Source organism: Notolabrus celidotus, chromosome 14 (assembly GCF_009762535.1).
Source record: "Notolabrus celidotus isolate fNotCel1 chromosome 14, fNotCel1.pri, whole genome shotgun sequence".
Taxonomy (NCBI): domain Eukaryota; kingdom Metazoa; phylum Chordata; class Actinopteri; order Labriformes; family Labridae; genus Notolabrus; species Notolabrus celidotus.
Window position 1 is genome coordinate 22233010 of NC_048285.1, and position 23672 is coordinate 22256681.

At 40.8% G+C, this 23672-nt stretch overlaps 1 protein-coding gene across 6 annotated transcripts; it reads right to left on the reverse strand.

Moving 5' to 3' along the window:
• Positions 1-298: 298 nt before the first annotated feature.
• si:ch211-195m9.3 lies at positions 299-23468 on the reverse strand. 6 transcript variants are annotated; one of them, XM_034700388.1, is made up of 17 exons: positions 23321-23468; positions 22919-23019; positions 22801-22833; positions 19095-19131; positions 17837-17988; positions 15313-15447; positions 13490-13678; positions 13026-13211; positions 12372-12385; positions 12061-12083; positions 9421-9533; positions 7651-7727; positions 6784-7010; positions 4702-4858; positions 2418-2580; positions 2266-2325; positions 299-2171 (listed from the first exon to the last, which is right to left on the reverse strand). In XM_034700388.1, exons 2-17 carry the CDS (start codon positions 22944-22946, stop codon positions 1912-1914), a joined length of 1854 nt encoding a protein of 617 aa, XP_034556279.1. In that variant the 5' UTR covers positions 22947-23019; positions 23321-23468; the 3' UTR covers positions 299-1911. The 6 variants fall into 6 exon arrangements, with proteins under 6 accessions (XP_034556279.1, XP_034556283.1, XP_034556282.1 ...); XM_034700392.1 differs by lacking the exon at positions 22919-23019 and having other exon boundaries at positions 17837-17985; positions 23321-23465; XM_034700391.1 differs by lacking the exon at positions 22919-23019 and having other exon boundaries at positions 23321-23465.
• Between the last annotated feature and the right edge of the window lie 204 nt (positions 23469-23672).

Below are 23672 nucleotides of genomic sequence, written 5' to 3' on the forward strand. Positions count from 1 at the left end.
TAATTGCTCCTAACATCAGTTGTTCTCTGAACCATTGATTACAACTAGCAATAGCTTTTACACCCTCTCTGCAGAATGCTCTCTTTGATACACATTTAAATCTGCACATGAAACTAGTTGGCTTTGAATGCTGAATATTTAAATATTTTGTTTGGCTTAGTTTGAAAGAGTTGGAATATGGAAAAAAAGGATAACATATTTTTGTTGGCATAAGAATGAACAGTGGATAAGAAAACCTGGGATGTGAGGAGATGTGAGTTGGTAAAGAATTCACTCGTGTAGTCCACAAACTGCCATTATAATCGTTTTTTATTCCGAAAAATTAAAGTAAAAAAAAAGGCAACCAGACTATTATAAAAAATATACATGCAATAAATCAATGTTTTTTAGCATGCAAAAGAGAGTATATTTTTGGCATATGAAAATAGGTTTTATAGCTTGTTTTCTCTCACCCCCTTTCCAAGACAGTGTCATACACTTCAGAAAAACATTCAAATGATCCAAATGTTACCACAGAGAAAGGAAATAGAAACATATTCAAGGGACAGAAGGACCTTTGAGCGATTAGGCTCTTTAGTGTAAGTTCAATACAATATGATTGTGTTCTACAAATCATTGCTGTCACAGTGCAGGACTTGTGCAAATGGTTGCCAGATGCATGCAAATAAACACAATAAAACATCAATAAAATTAACAGATGCATTTTTCTCCCGACCACCAAATATATGAACTAGTAGCTACAGTGTTTACCTTATGTGGACACTAATGTAATAGAAAATAATTCAGCTACATTCAGTTTAAAATTTTCTGCAAAGAGTGCAGCAGACACTTTTGCATCATACTTCAAAGTGTACATGTCATTAAATCACAATGCAGGATTGTCATTAAAATATTGCATTTATTAAAGGGATAGTTTTTTTTCTTTTTAAGTAAGGATGGATAAAAATGCTAAACTGCCAAAGTAAGGCACATTACATTATCCAACACTTGTAAAAAGTGTGTCCTGAACCTGCAAGTTTTTTGATAACAGATACTTAAACTTCCCTTAGAGGTTCCTATGATGAACTTGTGGTTTTGTTGATTTGGTGCCCCCTTCTCCTTGCTACTTTGTCCTGTACATGTCTATTTCTAGTGTCTCATCGTCTAAATGAAATCTGATTTTGCTGTCCTCTGTAAATATATCACTCACTGTAAATATGTGCGGTGAAAAATATTAAAAGAAGGATGTTAGTGCAGTGTTCTGTTCCTCACTTTGTCTGACACCTACCCTGTTGCAGTGGTTTCAGTCATTAAAAATGTAACCATATAGAATGTATTAATCTTTTCACCTGCAGTCTTTTTAGCTTTTGTTGATAATAAAGACACATCACTATGTAATTCTGTCTGTTTCAGCACCTGTTAGAAATTCCTTACCGAAGCTTGAAGTACTGACATACATTTGCACGTCATGTTATTAGTTTATTCAATGGTGTATGAGTGAATTCTATCTTCTTCCCTTTTTACCAGATTATTGTTTTCACATTAAATTTTTGCCTTGTCTGTCAGATACAGTAAAATAATGTTCTAAACATTCAGCTTAGCACTGTGACTCTGAGACAGTAAACTTTAGCTCCTAACTGTAAACTCTAAATGCTACTGGTTTGCATGGATATTAGGCTTTTCCTGCTTTACCTGATTCATCAGTGCTTTACTTCCATTCTTAGAAGTAACATAACACACCTCAATAACTAAATACCATGACACCAAGTCGGAGCAGAGGGATCAGAAACTAAAATAACAAGCATTTTAGCTTTTAAGTGCTACTAATGAGTTACTGGTACGGTAGTATGAGAAAGTTAGTCATGAGTACAAGGAGATTCAAGGCATGTTCCCTGTTAACTGTCTGACACTGACAATGTCTGCCAGAATGGGTTAATCTGAGGTCGCCTGACACTTGGAAATAATGAAATGGAGTGACTGGAGAATGTAGTCATGGTTGAAATCAGTAAAGACATTAACGTGATTAAAGAAGTAAGTCTCCCCACAGATCAACTTAAGGAAGTTGCAGCCATGTGTTTCCAGGATGTGAGGGGAGGTGAGATGTTTCACAGTGGCATTTTTTCCGTAGATTTTCACCACACGGCTGAACACGATGCTTTGCGGAGACACACTGTCCACAATCCCAATGTGCACTAAACAGAGTCAGAAGTAATTCATTATGTTAGCAAATCCACATATATCATAAACAATATTTGTTTCAAAGTTCACAAAGGAGTAATGTCTTACTTTCTCTGCAAAGTTCTTTCTCATCCAGGTTGTTCAGTGACACATGACTGCATTCTGAAACTCAACCATACACAAAGGTTTTATTTAGATCCAGGAAGTGTCAAATACACCAAATTAAAATGTCCAAGTAAACTACAAAAAGTACAACTGACCTTTGATTGACTGGCTGTGGTGATGTCCTGGTTTGTGGACCGGACACAGGCTCCCTGCACAACAGGACCACAGAGAAGTATTGTAGTAGAGATGGCCGCAGCATTTGAACCCCCGCTGTGGAACGTAGAGCACCTCCTCATTCTGACTCATGCAGCAGACATTCTGGATATAAAGTACAATGGTTACAATAGTTAGAGTCTTTCCCAGAGTTTTATGAGGCTTTGTAACCTTTGCTTGACCGTAGCTACTTTTCCGCCCTTTCAGACTTTGCATAGCTAAACTTGAACGTCAGATGCAATTCCATCCATCCATCCATTTTCTTCCACTTATCCGGGGTCGGGTCGTGGGGGTAGCAGTCCAAGCAAATTGACCCAGACATCCCTCTCCCTGGCGACACTTTCCAGCTCCTCCTGGGAAATCCTGAGGCGTTCCCAGACCAGGCGGGAGATATAATCCCTCCACCGCGTTCTGGGTCTACCCCGGGGCCTTCTCCCAGTTGGACGTGCCCGGAACACCTCTAAAGGGAGGCGTCCGGGAGGCATCCTTATCAGATGCCTGAACCACCTCAGCTGACTCCTTTCGACGCGGAGGAGCAGCGGCTCTACTCCGAGCTCCCTCCGGATGTCCGAGCTCCTGACCCTATCTCTAAGGCCGAGCCCAGACACCCTTCGCAGGAAACTCATTTCAGCCGCTTGTATCCGCGATCTTATCCTTTCGGTAATGACCCACAGCTCATGACCATAGGTGAGGGTTGGAACGTAGACCGACTGGTAAATCGAAAGCTTTACCTTCCGGCTCAGCTCCCTCTTCACCACAATGGTCCGATACAACGTCCGCATCACTGCCGACGCCGCACCAATCCGCCTGTGGATCTCACGCTCCATTTTATCCCCACTCGCGAACAACACCCCGAGATACTTAAACTCCCCCACTTGGAGCAAAGTCTCACTCCCCACCGAGAGAGAGCAATCCACCGTTTTACGGCAGAGAACCATGGCCTCAGACTTGGAGGTGCTAACTCTCATCCCGGCCGCTTCGCACTCAGCTGCAAACCACCCCAATGCCCGCTGGAGGTCCCCGCTCGAGGAAGCCAACAGAACCACATCGTCTGCAAAAAGCAGAGATGAGATTCCAAGCTCCCCAAACTGGAGACCCTCCTCCCCCCGGCTGCGCCTTGAGATCCTGTCCATAAAGATTACAAACAGGACCGGTGACAAAGGGCAACCCTGGCGGAGTCCAACACGCACCGAGAACGCGTCCGACTTTGTGCCAAGTATGCGGACACAACTCTCACTTTGGTCGTACAGGGACCGGATAGCTCGCAGTAGCGGCCCCCGAACCCCATACTCCCGCAGTACCCCCCACAAGAGCCCTCGTGGTACACGATCGTAGGCTTTCTCCAAGTCCACAAAACACATGTAGACTGGATGGGCAAACTCCCATGCCCCCCCCAGGAGCCTCGCAAGGGTAAAGAGCTGGTCCACTGTCCCGCGGCCAGGACGAAAACCACATTGTTCCTCCTGTATCCGAGGTTCGACCTCCGGTCGGAGCCTCCTTTCCAGCACCCTAGAGTACACTTTTCCCGGGAGGCTGAGAAGTGTGATACCCCTATAATTGGAGCACACTCTCCGGTCCCCCTTTTTGAAAAGGGGAACCACCACACCGGTCTGCCACTCCACAGGCACCGTCCCAGACCTCCACGCGACACTGAAGAGGCGTGTCAGCCAAGACAGCCCAACAATGTCCAGAGCCTTCAGCATCTCAGGGCGAATCTCATCCACCCCCTTCCACGTGCTTCCACGACCACCGATGCTGCCGCCCTCCTAGCCACCCGGTACCCGTCAGCCGCCTCCAGAGACCCCTGGGCCAGCCAGACCCGAAAGGCCTCCTTTTTCAGCCTGACGGCTTCCCTCACCGCTGGTGTCCACCACCGGGTTCGAGGGTTACCGCCACGACAGGCACCGATGGCCTTCAGGCCACAACTCCTAGTAGCCGCTTTCACAATGGAGGCCCTGACCATGGTCCATTCAGATTCCATGTCCCCAACCTCCCCCGGGATGCACAAGAAATCCTTCCGGAGGTGGGAGTTGAAGACCTCCCGGACAGGGGTCTCCGCCAGACGTTCCCAGTTCACCCGCACTATTCGTTTGGGTCAGATGCAATTAAAATAATTTAATCTTGAATATTAGAATGTTACATTTTAGGTTATTGATACTGTACTCTGGAATGCATTCAGATTAAAGCCAACATGATGATAATCATTATTGACATTAAGAGACCTACTGATGGTTTTTGCAGCATGGATCCACAGCATTGTGCTTCATGTGCAGACTGGTTAGACCTCAGGTGGTGCAGTCTCCCTGCACAGCACTTCTTCTGTTTGCTCTTAATGTTGTAGGCCTTAATCCCACAGCAGAGCAGGTTTTCGACTTTGGGATATCTGGGAGGAGACATAACAGTGACGTTAAGAGGTTTTTATGACATATTCTGGTAATTCAAACAAGGAGGAGGGAATTCACTCAAAATGGATTGAACAGCATAAAAAAAACCCCCAAAAAACACTTTGTTGTGGGTTACGGCACAGCCTGCATCCAGAGCCCCAGACTGCTTTAACCCCTAATGATCAAAAAACCCCTTATGACAAAGTAATATTAACAGGCTAAATGACCAGGTGTTTTGATAAAAACAAAAAGAGGAGGGTGAAACGCTTTGGTGCATTAAATACTGACTCTCAGCAGACAATAAAAATGTTGACCTGACTTGGCATGGCAGTTAGTAACCATTTTTTCTGAATTATTTTTTTTGCAATGAAGCTCATTTGCATAGAAAGGGGCCAATTTTCCACAGTGGCTCTTCAAACTGTATGCGAAAAAACAAAACATGGAGACACAATTTCCTCATTTGATACTTTGTGCATGCCTTATGAGTTACACAGTGTTTTTCTGGCTCATTTGCACAGGTTTAGTAGGTGTAAAAACCTTCACATCTTTTTGTGAATCAGACAAAATCTGAGAGAATTAAAAGAGGTGTCTACACATCTGATCTGATAAGCCTTTGTAGTACATTTAGTAGTACAGTTTAATTATAAAGTGCTTTTCTGAATACTCAAAGACGCTGCACAGAGGATAAAAGAGAAACAATAAAACAATTGTACTGTAGCATGACAGTGTGATGGTGATATCGTACAACAAAAAACAACAAACAGCAAAAAATCTGACTAAAAGACTAAAAAGTTGGTTCTCGTTGCAATTATTTACAGGGTACTTGAGTAAGATGCAAGCTCAAATGTGGCCAATAAAGATATGTGTGCTTATCAAAGTAAAAGTATCTCCAAACGGACATGTATGAGAGCCATGCCTCCAAAACACAGTTGAAAAGCATACAGTGCAGCCTTCTTAAGTCATACATGGCCACTAGGAGGCAAAATAAATCTGAAACGAGCTGACAGAACAGCCTAGAAATACTGTCATGATATCAAATTGATCATCTTACTAACCACCTAAGGTCTTACATGACAGACAGAGACAAAACAAATATCTGTGTGTGTCTTACTGCTACAGTCTCCTCCAAATTCTTATCAATGTGCCAGAGAAGATGTATAATTTTGCTGTCAGTGTACTTTGACTTTCTGCTGATGTTAATGGGAAAGTTGTTTTTTGCCTGTTCATAAAGAAAAAAAGACCACTGGCAGGAGTAACTGGAAATGAGACTATTTGACGAGAGAGGTAAGAAATTCTGTGAATACAGGTGCTAACATTGAAACCCAAACTGTGACCTAAAGGTACAAAGGTGAAATAAAATAAACAAGGTTTATGGCCGTAGACTTCATTTATATTTTAAGTCATTTGATTCCTAAAAAATGGATACTCTATCTCATTCACAAAAAGCTAACCCAACACTTAACTTAACTTAACTTAAATACCAGGACCTGATCAATCCCTGGATGGAAAAAAAGCATCACATGCATGGGTAAACAAAGTCAGCCCAAAGACACAAAGAATCATAGACAGACAGGCCAAACAGACATTCCTTGGCCCGGTAGCTGTGGGTTTTAATGAATGTTTGTTCTGGGCAGTTGCTCAAATTCCTGTATATTTCCTACACTTTGTGAAAAGAATTTTCCCTTGCCACTCCTTGTCTGAGATCGTCTGATACCTCATATAGTCTATTAGACACACGCACGCACACACACAAAATCCCAAACAGACTCTTTTCTTCACTGTTGAGACACATTCCTAAAACCACAGAGCCAATGCAAGACCAGACGCTACAACATACTGAGTGGATTCACAAAAAAAAGTAGGGTAACAATTTCACTGAATTTCATCAGATTGATAAGCGTAAGCACACGAGCAACGTTATCACCTGTGTCCATTGCAGCAGATCTCACTGTGAGGCTGGTAGATGTCTGTCCCACAGCAGTGCTGCCCTGATGAGCCATGAAACTTTGAACAGCATATAGTCCCTTCAGCTGGGTGGTAAGCAACACTGCTGTCCAAGTATATGTCTCCATCCTCTCTGCCTGTGTACAAGATCTCATCACAAGAGCGGACTCTGCATCGTGCCCAGTTTGGCCGTGTCCCTCCACAGCACTTGAGTAGTAAGATAGAAAGAAAATTAAATTAGAAGTGCAGCACATTAGACAATATCTCTCTCTCACACACACACACACACACACACACACACACACACACACACACACACACTCAAATGAGAATATGGGAATATGAAACATATGTGTATAAATCCTGACAAAAATATGAAGAAACATGAGAAGAAGCTGATGTAAGTCATGTAAGTCAAATGTTAATAAAGTGTGCAAAAATTGTTTGGTCTTACCGTAAGATTTTCATGTCATCCTTTACCGAACGCGGTTAACCTTAGGACGCTAACATTAGCAGAGCTTTTGTCCTGTAAGTTAAAATCATCCTCACTTGCTGTATAAAGGGAGGTGGAGTGGGGGGAGCTCTAAGCTCTTTTTCAACTTAGCTGTTCCGAAGCTGCAGTTTTCCTTTTTTTTCTTAACAGTGACTGCTCGGATGAATGGCTGTCAGTTTCAGAATATAGATAATGCTTTGCATTTATTATGTTACAGAAAAACAGTGCACTTTAAAAGAAAGGAGTGTTTCTCAGGCGGCTTTTTTTTGCTTTCAACAGTAAAAAACAACAGAAGAATGTGGAAAGTCCACCCGGCTGAGCCAACAAAAAGACAGAGAGACAGTAGTTTATTACTTGATCAGTTGAAGGCCTCCACCCAGATTTACAGGAGACGCCTGCATGTGGAGTACAGATGGGAGTGTCATGTCGACCTAGAGACAAGGGTGTTACTACAATAATGGATCAGTTTGCAGAGCAATAACATTAGGCAGGTTTAAGAATGTGAAAGAAATGCGTCAGAGGAACAACTTATGGAGTTGAAATGATCAAAAAGTTGGCCAAGTACATGCAGTTTAAAACATTCTCCCGAGAAAGTTATTTCCCAATAATGCAAAGGTCAGGATGACAGCTGTTGTTGTTTTTCCCACCACTTTCATGTGTACCCAACTATTTCGCGTCAGGAAAAGAAAAGAGCCGGTGTGCTAAGATGGTAGTTGCCTCCAGGGAGAGTTGAGATCATCCTTTGATTTTTTGTTTACAATGTAATTTCACTCAGAGTTAAGCATGTGCATCCCGACTACAAATAGCCAGCGCCAAGGGAGAGAGCAGCAGCATTGGAACATTCCTTTATTCCTTCATTCAGATCCCCATTAGCTGGTTGAGTCAATGCATATGTTTGGATGTAGTCTTATTAGCCTATTTAATAGGCTATTAAATAATAGTTTATGATAATATTACAGGTGAAAACTGATGGAATGGTAGTAACTCTAAAATGTATTTTAATGTATGCCTTGATGCAATCCGAGCAGTGAAAAGTAAACTTGGACCAGCTATAAATGAAATATAAAGAAGAGTGAAATAGAATCTGCTTGGATGTGAGAGTGTGTCCACGATGGGTAATGTTGGCGATGTGATGATAAAATAGAAATGGAAATAATAAAACATCCACTGGGGCTCTAAAAATTCGAACCCCACATTAATGTAACTCCTTGTGGAGTAATGCAGCCCCTTCATGTGTCGGCTCCTCTACAAAATAACCAGCTTTGTTTGAAAAAGAGTATGTTTTATACAGGCTAGTAAGCCTCAAACTTGGGTTTTTATTTAGACATATGCATTAACACGCTTCTCATACAGACTTAATACATGAATTTGGAAATTACACTGCATTTATGGCTCTGTTGACAGGGAGGAGGCAGAGAGAAACTCAGGGTTCATTGTAGAAAACCTGCTCCAAACCAGGTTAGGATCACAGACTCAGTTAACACAGTAATCAATGATCCGGTTACCTCTCTTTCTAGAACAGGCTTGAGTTACCCCTCTGTCTTGAGTCTGAATTACCTCCCTCTCTGAAAAGGAAAACTTACAGTTCCCCTCCTCAGGGATAAGAAACTCAGGGTTTTCCCTAAAAACTGACCCCAACAGATGGCAAATCTGTTTGTACAAAGATTTAGGGGATTCCATCATTTATAGAAAATAATATCATTAAAGCTTGAGAGAAGCTGGAGAAATCTTTGTACAAAAAGAACAAGGCTGGAAGTCAATACTGGATGGTTGTGATCTTATATACATATATACTAGTAAATAATTAGAGAAAGATTTAAGACTATAGCTATTCATACAGAGACATAGTTAATATTGCTCTGTTTGTACAATCACTCCCTAAGAAGAGCATCTGAACAGTGTCTCCTTTGTTCATTAGTCTATCTCTTCACCTTTTGTCCCACCAGGTGTTTCTTCATGTCGCTGCTATGAGCTTATGTCAATACCAGACCATTACGCGAGCTCTAACCCAGGGTTTTTGTTTTATCAGCATTGCACGGATAGCAGTCGGCAGCCACCACTATTATGTTGGATAACATCTAACAACAACAGCACTGATACAACCAAAGACACCCAATGTCATACCTGGGGTGCAGCACAAAGGAGGCTCGGGAGAATCTGTCCGGTATGTCTCACCGCACAGGCATTTGATCAGGTCGAAACATGATGATCCAGCTAGACCTGTGTGTGGCTCAGTGCTGCAGATGTGCAAGGATATGTGCAAATAAACAACAGTTAGTTCCGCCAGAGTTATCTGATTGGACAAGAGGCATTACATCAGTGCTGATGCATCATTAAGACTTTCAGAAAATGGTCGGTCTAGATTGATAACAAATGACTTAAATTGAGCAAATGTCAACCAGTATTGTAGTCGAGTCAGCAAACCTCAAGTTCGAGTCGAGTCTTGAGTCCTCAGTGTTCAAGTTCAAGAGAGAATTCCAAGTCTATTCCGCATCTGAGTCTGAGTCTGAGTCTGAGTCAAGTCCTCATCATTAATATTTTATCCGTTTGACACCTAACTATTGTCTGTAAGAACCTGGACCGACTGCGTGGGACTGTCACGGCTCCAGATTAGTTAGGTTGTGTTAGCTCATTACCTCGTTTCTTGTCTTGTGTTTCCTCTTTTACTTTGGTACTCACCGTTGTCTCTTGTTTCCTGCTCCCTTGTGTTTCCCACTCCCTTAATTACCTCAATGTCTTACATCTGTGCCTTGTTATCCCTTCTCCCTCTGTATCAAATTAAGCTCGATCTTCCCTCCCTTTTGTGCCAGTTTGCATTGTACCTTGTGTCAGTGTTCCAGTCTTGTTTTTCCCTCGTGTTTGCCCTGCAGTTGTGACCAGTTTCGTAAATTTGACTTCGGCTGTGCTTTGTGATTTGGATACTTTTGCCTGTGCTGTTTTGACCTAATGTCTACCGACCCTTGGCCTGACTGAACTGATTTAAACTTTGAAACTGTTGAGTTTTGCATTTGGGTCAAATTTCTTGGTTCAGTGTCACAGGGACATTTTGGATGTGTAGAAAACACATTTCTTTTATTAACATTAGAATATAACAAATCCTGTCAATGTGTCTGGATATTTAATGTAAATAAGCAACTTCTCTTAATCAAGGGGGCGCGATCAGTGATTCTGCTGCAATTGGAGCACTGCAGGTGTCTAATAAACTCAAAAATACCTGCAGCCAAACCGCTATTAAACAGAGTTTTAACCAACCAAACATCTTGGACCTAGGGGTTGAGTCACTTCAGTTGCTAACATTACCATCACCTTGCTAAATAGTCTCAAACTTTAGCATCTCACTTATATTTCTGGTTTCATCCTGGACAGATGTCTGTTAGAGTTTGAGTTTGTCCTCATCTTTTACTTGATGATTTCCATATCCAACATGTTACACTGCTCTCATTGCAGTTACTGGCAGTGACTGTTGCTAAACAAGACGGCACTTGAACGCGCATGCAGGTGAATACACGTGCCAGCACTCGCCCTGAGTTGAATGAATTACATAAAAAATGATATTATATTTCTAAACTTTACCCGGATAAGATAGACGAGAGATGTAATAGAAGTTTACAGACACCGTGCAACCTAACTCATATGTTTTGGTCTTGCCTCAAACTATCTACCTTCTGGCAATCATTCTTTAAAGCTATCTCAGACACATTAGGCTTAGAATTAGATCCGACACCACATATCGCAATTTTTGGCAAACCACTAGATCTAACTCCCACCACAACTATACAAAAGAATGTCATCGCATTCACCTCTCTTGTCGCCCGTAGAAGGATCCTCTTATCATGGAAATCCCCTGAACCAGCCTTAATCAAAGTTTGGTTAAATGACATGTTATTTCTTTTGAAATTGGAGAAGGTGATGTTTACACTTAGAGGCTCATCTGACAAATTCTATACACACTGGAGACCGCTACTCACTTATTTTGACAATCTTCCTGCCCAAGAAGTGTCCTTAAATTGAACTCACCTCGGCCCGTCCGCCGGCCAATTGACCCAACACGAACCTAGTCCAAGCATGCTGTCAACCGGGGCGTGAGCAGTCAACTCCAACCGCTCTCGGTGGTAGTTTGAGCCATACATAGCAACTCTGTATATTTGCACAACTATTCTGCACAAAACATCTCTATTTGCATTTTTTTTTTTTTTCTTTCTTTTACTTATACCTAAGTTATTTTGATTATTTTGATTTATTTTGATTATATTTTACCTTATTATTATGACTGTTCTTTCCAACTTACCGGTCTTTACTGGTTGTCACTGTGGATATTATGTATATATCTGTATGTTTCTACTTGTCTGTCTCACTGTGCAACAGGTTTGCGGGAGGGTGAGGGAGGGGGGAGGGAGGGATGTTCTTGTTCATGTATGTTAAACATAGTTAACAACTATTGTACCAAACAACACTGTGATTTATACCTTCCTTTTGAAAAACAAAAATTATTTAAAAAAAAAATATATATTATAAATCTGACAAACATTAAAACAGTGTTTTCAATATGTAAGTTCAAGACTTTTTCTCAATCTGCTAAGTCTTAATGCAGTCAGTCGAGTCTGAGTCATATAAAGCGCACTACAACACTCCTATCAACAGACTTGTGTTGTACTGATAGCAAGATAAAGCAAACATACTCATAAATACAGGAATACAAACCAGGTCTGCATAAATGTGAAGGCTTGTTCATGGTACAATACTTAAAATGTTTGGTTGACTTACCTGTTGAGTTGGGAACTGGGGTTCTAAAAATAATAAAATAAAACACAAAACGTAAATATTTTTCCTCTCTCTTTTTTGTCTCTGTCTTTATCAATGCAGGGAACTAAACATTACAATAAACATTACAAAATCTCTAGATGTTATCCATGATTATGATCTAGCCCCCTCACTGGTTTCTATGCCGCAGTTTGTAGATATGCTTTTGAGGTTATTACAATGGTCCAAGCAATTTTGGCCAGCTTTGACACAGCTGATTAAATCTCATGAAACAGAAATGAATCATTAACAGAAGATTAAGATATGTTTCTCACCTGTGGTTGTTCATCTGTGAACATGAAGCATAATGTATTTTAAGTACATGTGGATGACAACACTTCTATGGTTAATCACAGCAGAAGTTTGCTTTAGTCACTGTTAGCCCCGCCGAACAATCTGAAAACTTCTAGGAAACTAAGGAATCAATGCAATACTCATCAGAATCAGAATCAGATGGGGCCCTGTCTCAGTTAGTTCACAGCTGTTTCATATTTCAGGCATCTTTGGTGGGCTGTTATGTGAATGTGGATGGTGACATTTAAATTCCGACTAACTGACCAGTTGAAAGGTAAACACTTGTTCAAAACAACACGATGTATTTAACACGGCTAAACACGGGATCACAGAGTCTGCTGGTAAACAATGTCAATGGTCGACATTAGCAGAGCTTTAGTCCTCCTTAGAGGTTAATACTCACATGCCTGTGCTGATTAGACATTGCTTCAGTTGAGTAGTCATATGCCAGTTTACCCAGACACAGCCTACATACAATTTTATCTCCATTTACAGAATACTGCCAAACAATGCAGAGCTGTAGATATCTGTCATCTTATGACAGAGCATCTTACAGCTACTGCCAAACAGCTTGTTTGGCAGTAGCTACAGCTACTGGTGGGTGGCAGAAAGTCAAGGATAACATTTGGACACACCTGATTCGTTACAGCATTCGGAGCCAATGGGGTGTATCTTCAAAGGGTGATCCAGCCCACAGCAACAATGAGTCGTGGTGTTATACTGGTCACGTCCACAGCACAGGTGGTGATCAGAAATTCTACGCGAGCAGGTCTTATTCTCAGGGGGGCCACAACATAACTCAGTGCCTGCATCAAATGTCTCTGTGGAGAAATCAGGATCATTCTTTATCACCAAAACAACTAACTTGATTTAAAGATGTGTATTTACATTTTTCTGAAGCTTAATGACTTGTGTTTTTGTTCTGCTCTTCTCACCACAGAGAGCTGTGGGCATTTATTTTGATCAATCAACACAATTTACAATTTTATTTTAAACTTTTGTCTTCTTTAAAAAAAACACCTCGGAGTAAAATGTAACACAGATTTCAAGATTCACTTGAAACTGTTGTAGATGGTTCAGGCAAGACATTCAGACGTACCTGAGTCTTCTACACAGCAACTGGCCTTATTGGGGTGTATCTGAAGAGTGGCATTTATCGCACAGCAGCAATTTTTCAAAGTGTCGTACTGGTCTTGGCCACAGCATTGATGGTGATCAGATAATTTCAACTGGCCTTTTTTTGCATCTGGTGGACCACAACACAAATGTGTGTCTCCATCAATGGCATCTGTAGAGAAGATCAGAGAGTATCTTTGTCGCTTTGACTCACAACTACTACAGTGTACAGGATCACTACGAAACATCAGATGAAGTATTTTCTACATGTGTTTTCAAACTATATCACTAAGAAAAAAGATTAAGCATGACCAAAGAACCATATAGGATATATACAGTATCATATCAGGCACCTCTCCTTTGGAATCATCTACCAGTCAGGGTCTGGGGGGCAGACACCCTTTCTACTTTCAAGGGAAGGCTTAACATTATTTTTTGATAAATCTGATAGTTAGGGCTGGCTCAGGTTTGGACCAGTTCTTAGTTATGCTGTTATAGGCTTAGGTGCCAGGGGAACAAACACTGGGATCCTATCTCTCCCCTCCCTCTGCCTATCACTTACTTTAACTCTCCCTGTCCCATTAAAGTTATTAACCATAGACCTTTCTGTCCCTGAGTCCCTGAGCTCCATTGCCTCTGAGTCACTGCCATATACGGCCCTCTGCTGTGGACGGCCCTCTGCTGTTGACAATCCAGACTTCAGCTTCCACAGACCTGAAATACTCTAGTGGCTACAACTACTACTATCCGTCTCACCACTATCATCTCTCTCCCTCTCTTTATCTCCTCTATCCCTGTTACTAACCCAAACTCAGCTGAGGCAGAAAGCTGTCTAACACGAGTCTGCTTCTGCTTGAGGTTTCTGCCTGTTAAAAGGATGTTTTTCCTTGCCACTGTGACCTTCTAAATGCTGCAAAGTGCTCTACTCATGTTGGATTAAGATGAGATAATACTGAGTCCTGCCTTGAAGATGGAACTGGATCTTACCCTGTCTTGATGTTGGGTCTTTGTTATTAATATAACATAGAGTATGGTCTAAACATGTAATGTTTGTAAAAGAGTCTTGAGATAATGTTTGCTGGGTATTAGTGCTATACAAATAAAGATTGATTGATTGATATGCAATATTTATTTCTATTATCAGTGGTTATATGCAGTATAACTTTCCATTATTATCTATTAGATTTATTACCTGGCTGTTTGAAATACTTGATTCTGATTGGTCAAGAGCCCGTTACAAATCGTGATCTATTCTCATTTAACCTCTGCCTGTTGATAAGAATCATTACCATGATAACACAACCGACCATGCACTTTGAGGTACTACTTTTTTTTTTTTTTAGCTGTATAGATAAATCAATATTTTGAATCAATTTGTTTCTGTCTTTAATTGGTGGCCAGGTAATAAGCGGGATCATTTACAGCAAACAGGTGGGGTCTTGCTCACCCGGGTTGGGGACTTCTCTACATAACAATCTGTTCACTAAACATTATCCCTAAATATTGTACAGTCTTTGCACATGCAAGACAAATCGGACAAAGTTATAAGTTAAAGTTTTCAGGCAACAAAAATTACACAGTATCCAGGCTCTTCCCTGTTGCGTTCCTAATGCTGAGTTTGATTCTGTGTGGGAATTATGATTACTGGTACAACAAGCTATGTACATTTGCCAATCAGAATCAAGTGGGTGTAGTTGAAAGGATGTAAACAAAACCTGAAAAAGAAACTGAAATATATTTTTTAAGGGGTGCAGTGTAAGTTTTAAAAATGTTTTTCTCCCAACATTTGTGCGCAGTTCTACTCACCTCTACCACAGCATTGGGCGTTTGCTGAAGGCTTGGTTCTGACGGTGGACTGACAGCATATTTCATTCAGAGAGTTGTATGCCTGCAGTTCACAGCAAGACGACACACTTTGGCTCAGACCTTGTGTAACTTTAGCTGCAAAAACAGAGATGATGTCAGAGTACAGAAAATGTTACACTGCTCCAGTTTTAGCTAGTAAGACGCAAAAGTCTGGCAATTAAATTGAGATAGGCATCATATGTAAATGTTAGATATCATGTGTCGTTCCTCATTAAACTTCTTTAAACAGTAATTGTAATTCAACACACAAAACCATACTGTTTATATATTTGCCAACATTCACTCATACAACACAAAGTACCTCTTTGTAATCTCTTGGACTGGAGTTTTAATTTAGGTGGTAATCACAAATTCATTTTATCTGGAAAAATTATAAAACCACAATAGTTGTACAAAAAAAGGACACATGGGTTGTTTATGACAGGTGGCGTCACCTCTGACATGGATCTAAATTACATGTGTGGATCAAACTTTTCATTTGTATCTGCTGTATTTCCAAAATTCATCCTTTAACATCTCAGAGCTATTCATTCAGAGCTCAGGGCAGATCCCCCTATCTCCCAGTAGAGTGCAAGCTCTAACAAGACTCTATAAATATAACATCTTCTCTGTAAGAAAAAAACACTGATTATGAACTTTCTATCCCCTATTTTGTAATACAAGCTGCAACTTATCTGGGAAAGATTTCCCCAAGATGGGAAATCTGTGCTGACTAAGCAGTGAGTAAACATGTGATGTCAGGCTCTAGCGTCAGACATTAAGTTCTAGCTATAAAAGGGCATCATAATAGCTCACACATCTGTGCAGAGGAGTCCAGGAATCTGTCCATCTGTGCAGGAAAACAAAAGGGCTTTCCTTAAAACTATGCCCAAAAAGTTTGCTCATGACCACGAGTGCAATAACCTCAACTTTGCAGTAAGTGACTGATGCAACATCTGAGCAACACATCACTGACGAACAGCTCATACAGATGGGAATAACAACATTTATTGTTGACCAGGGTTAGAATTAGTGAGGCAGAAATTTCTCACACTGACTTCCTACGACAGTTTTGTGTTTAAGGTAACTGATCTCTGTGCCACCCTATTTCACTTCTCAGTGTGTGTATCTTTAACGTGCTACATGTGCTAGCAATGAGTAACAGAGATGTATGTAATTTTGTTTTGATTCTTTTCAATTTGATGGGCTTGATATTGTGCGTGTTTCACATTGTGTTCATGTGTTTAATATTGTTATATTGTAAGCAATGAGATGTCTGGCTCTCCTGACTTCATTGTTTGAATTTTCAGTTGTCATGGTTAGAGTGCAAGTTTATTTTTTGGGAGTTTTAATTTAGGTGGTAATCACAAATTAATTTTCTTTGGAAAAATTATAAAACCACAATAGTTGTACAAAAAAAGGACACATGGGTTGTTTATGACAGGTGGCGTCCCCTCTGACATGGATCTAAATCACATGTGGGGTTCAAACTTTTAATTTGTATCTGCTGTATTTCCTAAATTCATCCTTGAACATCCCAGAGCTATTCATATGGAGTTAAATAAAACTCTAGCAAAAGCATAGTCAAAGTGACTACATTCTGCATGCTGATTTATTGTCCCTCTGTTGTATTCACCCTTCCGTGCATGCTCACTCATATCCTCTGTGCTCCTGAGCTGCTTTTATCACCTGGTCATACAGCACTACAACATGCCCTCACTGGTAGCCTATTATTTTGCTACTGTCATTTTAAACGGGGCTTTCTCTTTCTACAGTTGATTTATGCCATTGTGACGCACAACTCACCACCTCCGCATTATTGCCCAATCAAGCAGATTGAACAACAACGTCAAAGGCCAACACCTCCAACACCAATATCTGGGGATACATTGTTCTGCAGCTCAGGGCAGATCACCCTGTCTCCCTGTAGAGTACAAGCTCCAACATAACTCAGGCAGTAAAAATATAACATCTTCTCTGTAAGAAAAAAACATTGATCTTGGCTTCATAAACCTGCCTCTACAGTTGGCCATCCCATTTATTGCAATGACAGCTGCAACTCTCCTCGAAAAGATTTCCCATAGTGAATGGATGGAAAGTCTGTGCTAACTAAGCAGGGGATGAACATGTAATGTCAGGCTCTAGCATCAGACTTGAAGTTCTAGCTCATAAAAGGCATCTTTAACATGCTACATGTGTTAGCGTTGGGTAACGCATGAAACAGGTTGGGGAAGGGTGTTAACTGACTTTAGTAAAGAAATGTAAGTAATTTTGTTTTGGCTTTTTTCAAGTTGATGGATTTGATATTGTGTGTTTCACATTGTGTTCATGTGTTTAATATTATAATATTGTAAGCCATGAGATGTCTGGCTCTCTTAACTTTACTGTTTTAATTTTCAGTTGTCATGGTTAAAGTGCTGTTTTTTCCCCAGTACATACAAACCAGCATCCCTACCTGGTTCTGACTGATATGGGCTGCAGTTACCTGTTACTCCTGGTTTTCCTGGACAGCAGGTGGCCACTTCTGGATCAAAGGACAACTTTCCACAACATGAAAGCCCTCTCCCAGGATGGAAACAGTTCTCACAGCACACAGCCTCTCGGGTGTCATACTCTATCCCCATACAGTTTTTTCTGCTGGCAAGGAAAACATAAATCAGGATATCATTAACTTAAAGTTTTCTGTCATGTTGATATCATCATCTTATCCTTTGCCATACTGCCCTCTAATGGAATTGTACGGGAACACTCTTCATACATCCCCAGGTGTCCATCAAACAAGGGAAAAGAAGACTTTGCTTTTATCATTAGTGTTAATCTGCTGGAAATCCTTAATGTTGTGATAGAAGTTTAAAGCAAACAGAGCATGTCATATCATCGGATTTCTCTGGAAGCATGGACATGTATGCGTACACTTTACTCTGTTTTCCTGTGACGAGTAAATTTCAGTTGTTTTAATGAGATCTCAACTTAACATTGATGATCATAACTCAGATCCACAGAGTTGCAAAAATAACAAAACAAACATGGAAGTGAGCTTGGCCTACGTCACAGATGAGAGCCATGGCATGTCATGGTTTGGCCAATCACAGTGACCAGCTAATTGTTTAACTTTCTACTTCCCTTTGAAATTATCCTGTTTACACCGAAAAACAAACATTGTTATCCTTAGATGAGATAAATCATCCCCCTATTATGGGAAAACCAGCTTTGTTCGTTAATGATATTTATTTTTTTCTCTTTCTCTACTTTAAGTCTAGCGGTATGTGCTGATATGCAACACTTTGGTGTCAAACCTCAAACATAAATCAATGCTTCTTATGGTCAAGGCAGATGGCTGTCTGACGTGAGTCTGGTTCTGCTCGAGGTTTCTGCCTGTTAAAGGATGTTTTTCCTTGCTGCTGTAACTTGCTAAATGCTACAAACTGCTCATCTCATGGTGGATTAAGATGAGATCAGACCGAGTCCTGGCTTTAAAATGGGACTGGGTCTTATCCTGTCTTGATGTTGGGTCTTTGTTATTAATATAACATAGAGTATGGTAGAGACCTGCTCTGTTTGTGAAGCATCTTGGGATAACATTTGTTGGGATTTGGCACTATACAAATAAACATTGATGATTGATTTTATAAACATCTCATCTATCCTGCAGTCACAACACACACACGCACCCCTGTGTTTTGCCTGAGGCACTTAACACTTGTCCTCACGCACCCATTCAGGAAAGAAAAGGTATTACCCACCTGCAACAGTTGTTTTTAAATGCATCAGATCCAATGCCTGTCAAAACACACACCAAAATAAGTTAACACATACCAAAAACCAAATGTAAATCTTCAGAATTGTTAGAAGAGCAATTTACCTATTAACTTAGATTATTTTTTAACAAAGCAGCAGTACAAGTTGGCTATTTAATACATGTGTATTGTAACAACTCCCTACAAATGAGTTGAAATGCGTTTGACTCTGGGGTTTGCCGGTTCTGGGATTGCAGTCAACTCCCATCATGACTCATCATTAGTATTCTCACTGTACTCTGTTCTTTGTGGGTGTGTGTGTGTGTGTGTGTGTGTGTGTGTGTGTGTGTGTGTGTGTGTGTGTGTGTGGGGGGGGGTTAATAACAGTCCTGAAGTGCCATATTGGATTATCTCCAGTTGATTGAATACAAAAAGGATACTCTCTAGATGCCCATCCAGTGGATACAGTGTTAAAATAAGCCCTCGTGATGCTCTTCCACTGGATAAAATCTAATAAGGTGCCCTCTGGATGCTCTTTAACTGGATAAAGTCTAATAAGGTGCCCTCTGGATGCTCTTTAACTGAATAAAATCTAATAAGGTGCCTGCTGGTTGCTCTTTAACTGGATAAAGTCTAATAAGGTGCCCTCTAGATGCTCATCCAGTGAATACAATCTAAGAAGGTGACCGCTGGTTGCTCTTTGACTGGATAAAGTCTAATAAGGTGCCCTCTAGATGCTCATCCAGTGAATACAATCTAAGAAGGTGACCTCTGGATGCTCATCCAGTGGATAAAGTCTAATAAGGTGCCCTCTGGATGCTCATCCAGTGGATAAAGTCTAATAAGGTGCCCGCTGGTTGCTCTTTAACTGGATAAAGTCTAAGAAGGTGCCCTCTGGATGCCCTTCCAGTGAATACAATCTAAGAAGGTGACCTCTGGATGCCCTTCCAGTGAATACAATCTAAGAAGGTGCCCTCTTATTTTACTCGGTTGAAAGCACTTCCTCAAGCTCACTACCCACATGTCCCGAAAGTCAAGTTCCACAGACTGCACTGACCATTTCCAGTCACCAACCTGCACCAACATCCGCTATCAGAGTATTGACAATCAACAGACCAGAGTTGAAAAACAAACAAACAAACTGTCTGATTTCTATTAACTGTTCCCAGCCCCACATCCCCAGCACTCCCCCCTTGCACTCTAGAACTTGCACTGCTAAATGTTAGATCTCTTTCAAAAAACACCTTCATCATAAAAAATATAATTTCTACTCACAAACTAGATTACTTCCTGCTCACTGAAACCTGGTTTGATCTAACTGGAAACAAAGAGCTTATTTAGACATCATCTGCTAACTACAATTTTGCTCACTGTCCTCAAACTGATAGGAAGGGTGGTGGGGTTGCTGCCCTGTATAAAGATGTTTAGCTGTAAATCTGTACTTCTTGGAAGTTACCCAAGCTTTGAATATTTAGGTATTGTTCTTCATTCTGTCGCCAGCTGTTTTTCTTGTTACCATTTATCTTTCTGCCAAATTTAGACTGGGAACCATGGAAGAATTTGGGGAGTTTTCTAATCCAACAATTTCTCAGCCTACTGGATTCAGTCAACTTTAAACAACATGTCTCTGGGCCCACCCACATTTTTTCCAAAGGTCTTTGCATCAGTGTAACAAAAATTTCAGATGTTCCAATCTCTGACCATAAAAGAAAGGCAGTCTTATGTTTCAATCGTCAATTTCAAATCTGCTGTGCTACAAGATACCTCAGGGATTCCACAAGGGTCAGTCCTTGGCCCCCTCTTTAATTTGAACTGCATAAAGGATATCAACTGTTGGATGTCTTCAAACTTTTTAAAACTAAACTCAGAAAAAACAGAAGTACTTGTCGTCGGCCCAAAAACCCACAGGGAAAAGATCCAATCACATCTGAGTTCAATTTCTTTAAAACACTGTGAGCAAGTCAGAAATCTTGGTGTTATATTAGATGTCGAACTTAACTTTGAATACCACATCACCAATATAACAAGAACATAATTTTACTATTTAAAAAACATCTCCAAACTACGATCATTCATATCCTAAACTGACGCCGGGAAATTAGTCCATGCATTCAACTCAACCCGGTTAGATTATTGTAACGTACTGTACGCAGGTCTATTCAAACAATCCATAAGACGGCTCCAACTCATTCAAAACACAGCAGCTAGAATCCTGACACATACAAGAACATTTTATCATATCACCCCGGTTCTCAAAGCACTTCATTGGCTCCCTGTTCAATGTAGAATCACTTTCAAAATCATATTACTAGTCCATAAAACATTCAATGGTTCAGCTCCCCAGTACATCTCTGACTTGCTCACAGTGTATAACCCAACCCGGATCCTTAGGTCAGCAGATGGAAGACTTTCTAGTGTACCCAGAGTACACTCAAAGTCTGGTGAATGGGGCTTCAGCTACTGTGGTCCTCCTCTCTGGAACAAACTGCCTGCTGACCTAAGGTCCATCACTACTGTCTCCACTTTAAAAAAAAGACTCAAAAAATATTTATTTTCTCAAGCGTATGAATGATTTAATGAGTGTTGTGACTGGCTGCATGTGTTTGTTGCTGTTTGCTGTGTTTTATGCATGTTGGGTGTATATATGGATTTTATTGTTTTGGTAAAAAAAAAAAAAAAAAATGTATATTTGTAATTCTCCATGTAAAGCACATTGAGCTTACTTCTAATGAATTGTTTTATAAATAAATTTGCTATTGCTCTGGATGCCCTTCCAGTGGATACAATCTAATAAGTAAATGGTTAATGGACTAGATAGCACTTTCTCTAGTCTCCTGACCACTCAAAGCACTTTTACATTACAAGTCACATTCACCCATTCACACCACACTCATACATTGACGGCCGAGGCTGCTGTGTGAGGAGCCCATCAGTATGAACTAATAAACTAATACGGTGCCCTAGGATACCCTTCCGATCAACAAAATGTAACTATGTAACAATCATTTTGCTTTCCTTTCATAATTGACCTCAAATGGTCACCTGAATACTCACCAGAGTGCAAGGACTTAAACATTAGACTTTCTAAATTTCCTGGGGGACATACTTGTTATCACTGACTCAATATGTTTAAATTAATCCTAATCAGCGGTTTGACAATAAACGCCATATATCTATTTCTCCCCTGCCTCTTCAGCAGCCTGAGTGCGCCACTGTTCATCATATTACGCACGCGCGTACACGCACACACGCTGCAAGTCTCAGGTGTAACAGCCTTGACAACGACATGGAGATAAGTAATGAATAACATTCGCGATTCTGTCATTGAAGTTTAAAAATTAACTGTCCCATGTATAATGACTTTCAAACTCCGAAGAGCGCAGTTCATTTTCCAGCCGGGATTACCTGGGCTACACAATTCTCTCACGCTCTGCCTCTAACCCACTGTGCTTTGATTCACACACACACACACACACACACACACACACACACACACACACACACACACACACACACACACACATACATATATACACCCACACCCACACACGCTCAAAGCAGGCTCACGCTAGTTACTAGTCACACTAGAGTAGCACCTGAGCATGAACTGTGTAACATAAAAATAAATCCTCAAAATGATCAGCATCAGCTGGAAAGCACAACACAACAAATGAATGACCCTGCCTGACAAATCCAAGGAGAATCCACTCACCGCACACAATGATGATGCCACAGGTCAGCCAAACTGGAAGAAGATAACAAAAAAGAACCATTCTGGTTAGAAAGCTATCACTGTTACAATGTATTTATAAACTGTGCAATCATCCTACCGAGAGCCATCTGGCCAGTTTGGAGCATCTGACAGTTCCAGAGAGAGCAATTCACAAACAGTTGTAGATAAGTACGCTATGGCCACTCCTCTCCTACTCTCCTGATTTAAAAAAATGACAGCTATTCATGCTGCGCAATGTGTCGCCCTTAGTGTGTGCCAAAAAAAAACCACATTGTTTTTTCACACAGGTAGAATAGCCTAAGTTGACAAAGAGATTAATTAGCTATCTTCAGTATGAACAAGCACATTTTAGCATTAATGTTGTGTCTCCTACGTTCCGTTCCACACAGAATAAACTTAATCAGAATTAAAGTGTAACTATACCTTAACTCTGAGAATAGTGGGATTAGCTGGTCAGAGATGAGCAGCCGTTCTATTCTGACCACTGTCATTTACTCACCATGCAAGCTCTTCTCTACCTGTGAAAGTTCACCAATCCAGCTTTCCTCTTTTTTCAAACCATGGCGCACTTGCTAAAACAAATGGCTCCATCATTGAAGTCCACTTAGCCTCTGGATCCCAGCATGTTGTTGGACTTTCTGCTGACTCATTACTATCATAGTGGATCTATAGAGCTTTGATTAGAAGAATAGATTATTTGTTCATAGTTGCAATGTGATTGAATGTAAAGGAATAGTGGCTGTACAACCCTTTACCAACTCTTCTCTTTATGCCAGATCAGATCCGGTCAGGATGTGTTTGTAATACCTTCTCTGTAGGGCCCACACAGATGAGACCAAATGTTCCTCAGC

Excerpts from the sequence above, each read along its gene's own strand:
- si:ch211-195m9.3 (XM_034700388.1), bottom strand. The coding sequence starts at position 22,946 with ATGCTCCAAACTGGCCAGATGGCTCTCG. Across the intron at positions 13,679-15,312 it reads CGCCCAATGCTGTGGTAGAG|ATGCCATTGATGGAGACACA; the intron begins GTGAGTAGAACT and ends TCTTCTCTACAG. Across the intron at positions 2,581-4,701 it reads CCATGCTGCAAAAACCATCA|AATGTCTGCTGCATGAGTCA; the intron begins GTAGGTCTCTTA and ends CTTTATATCCAG.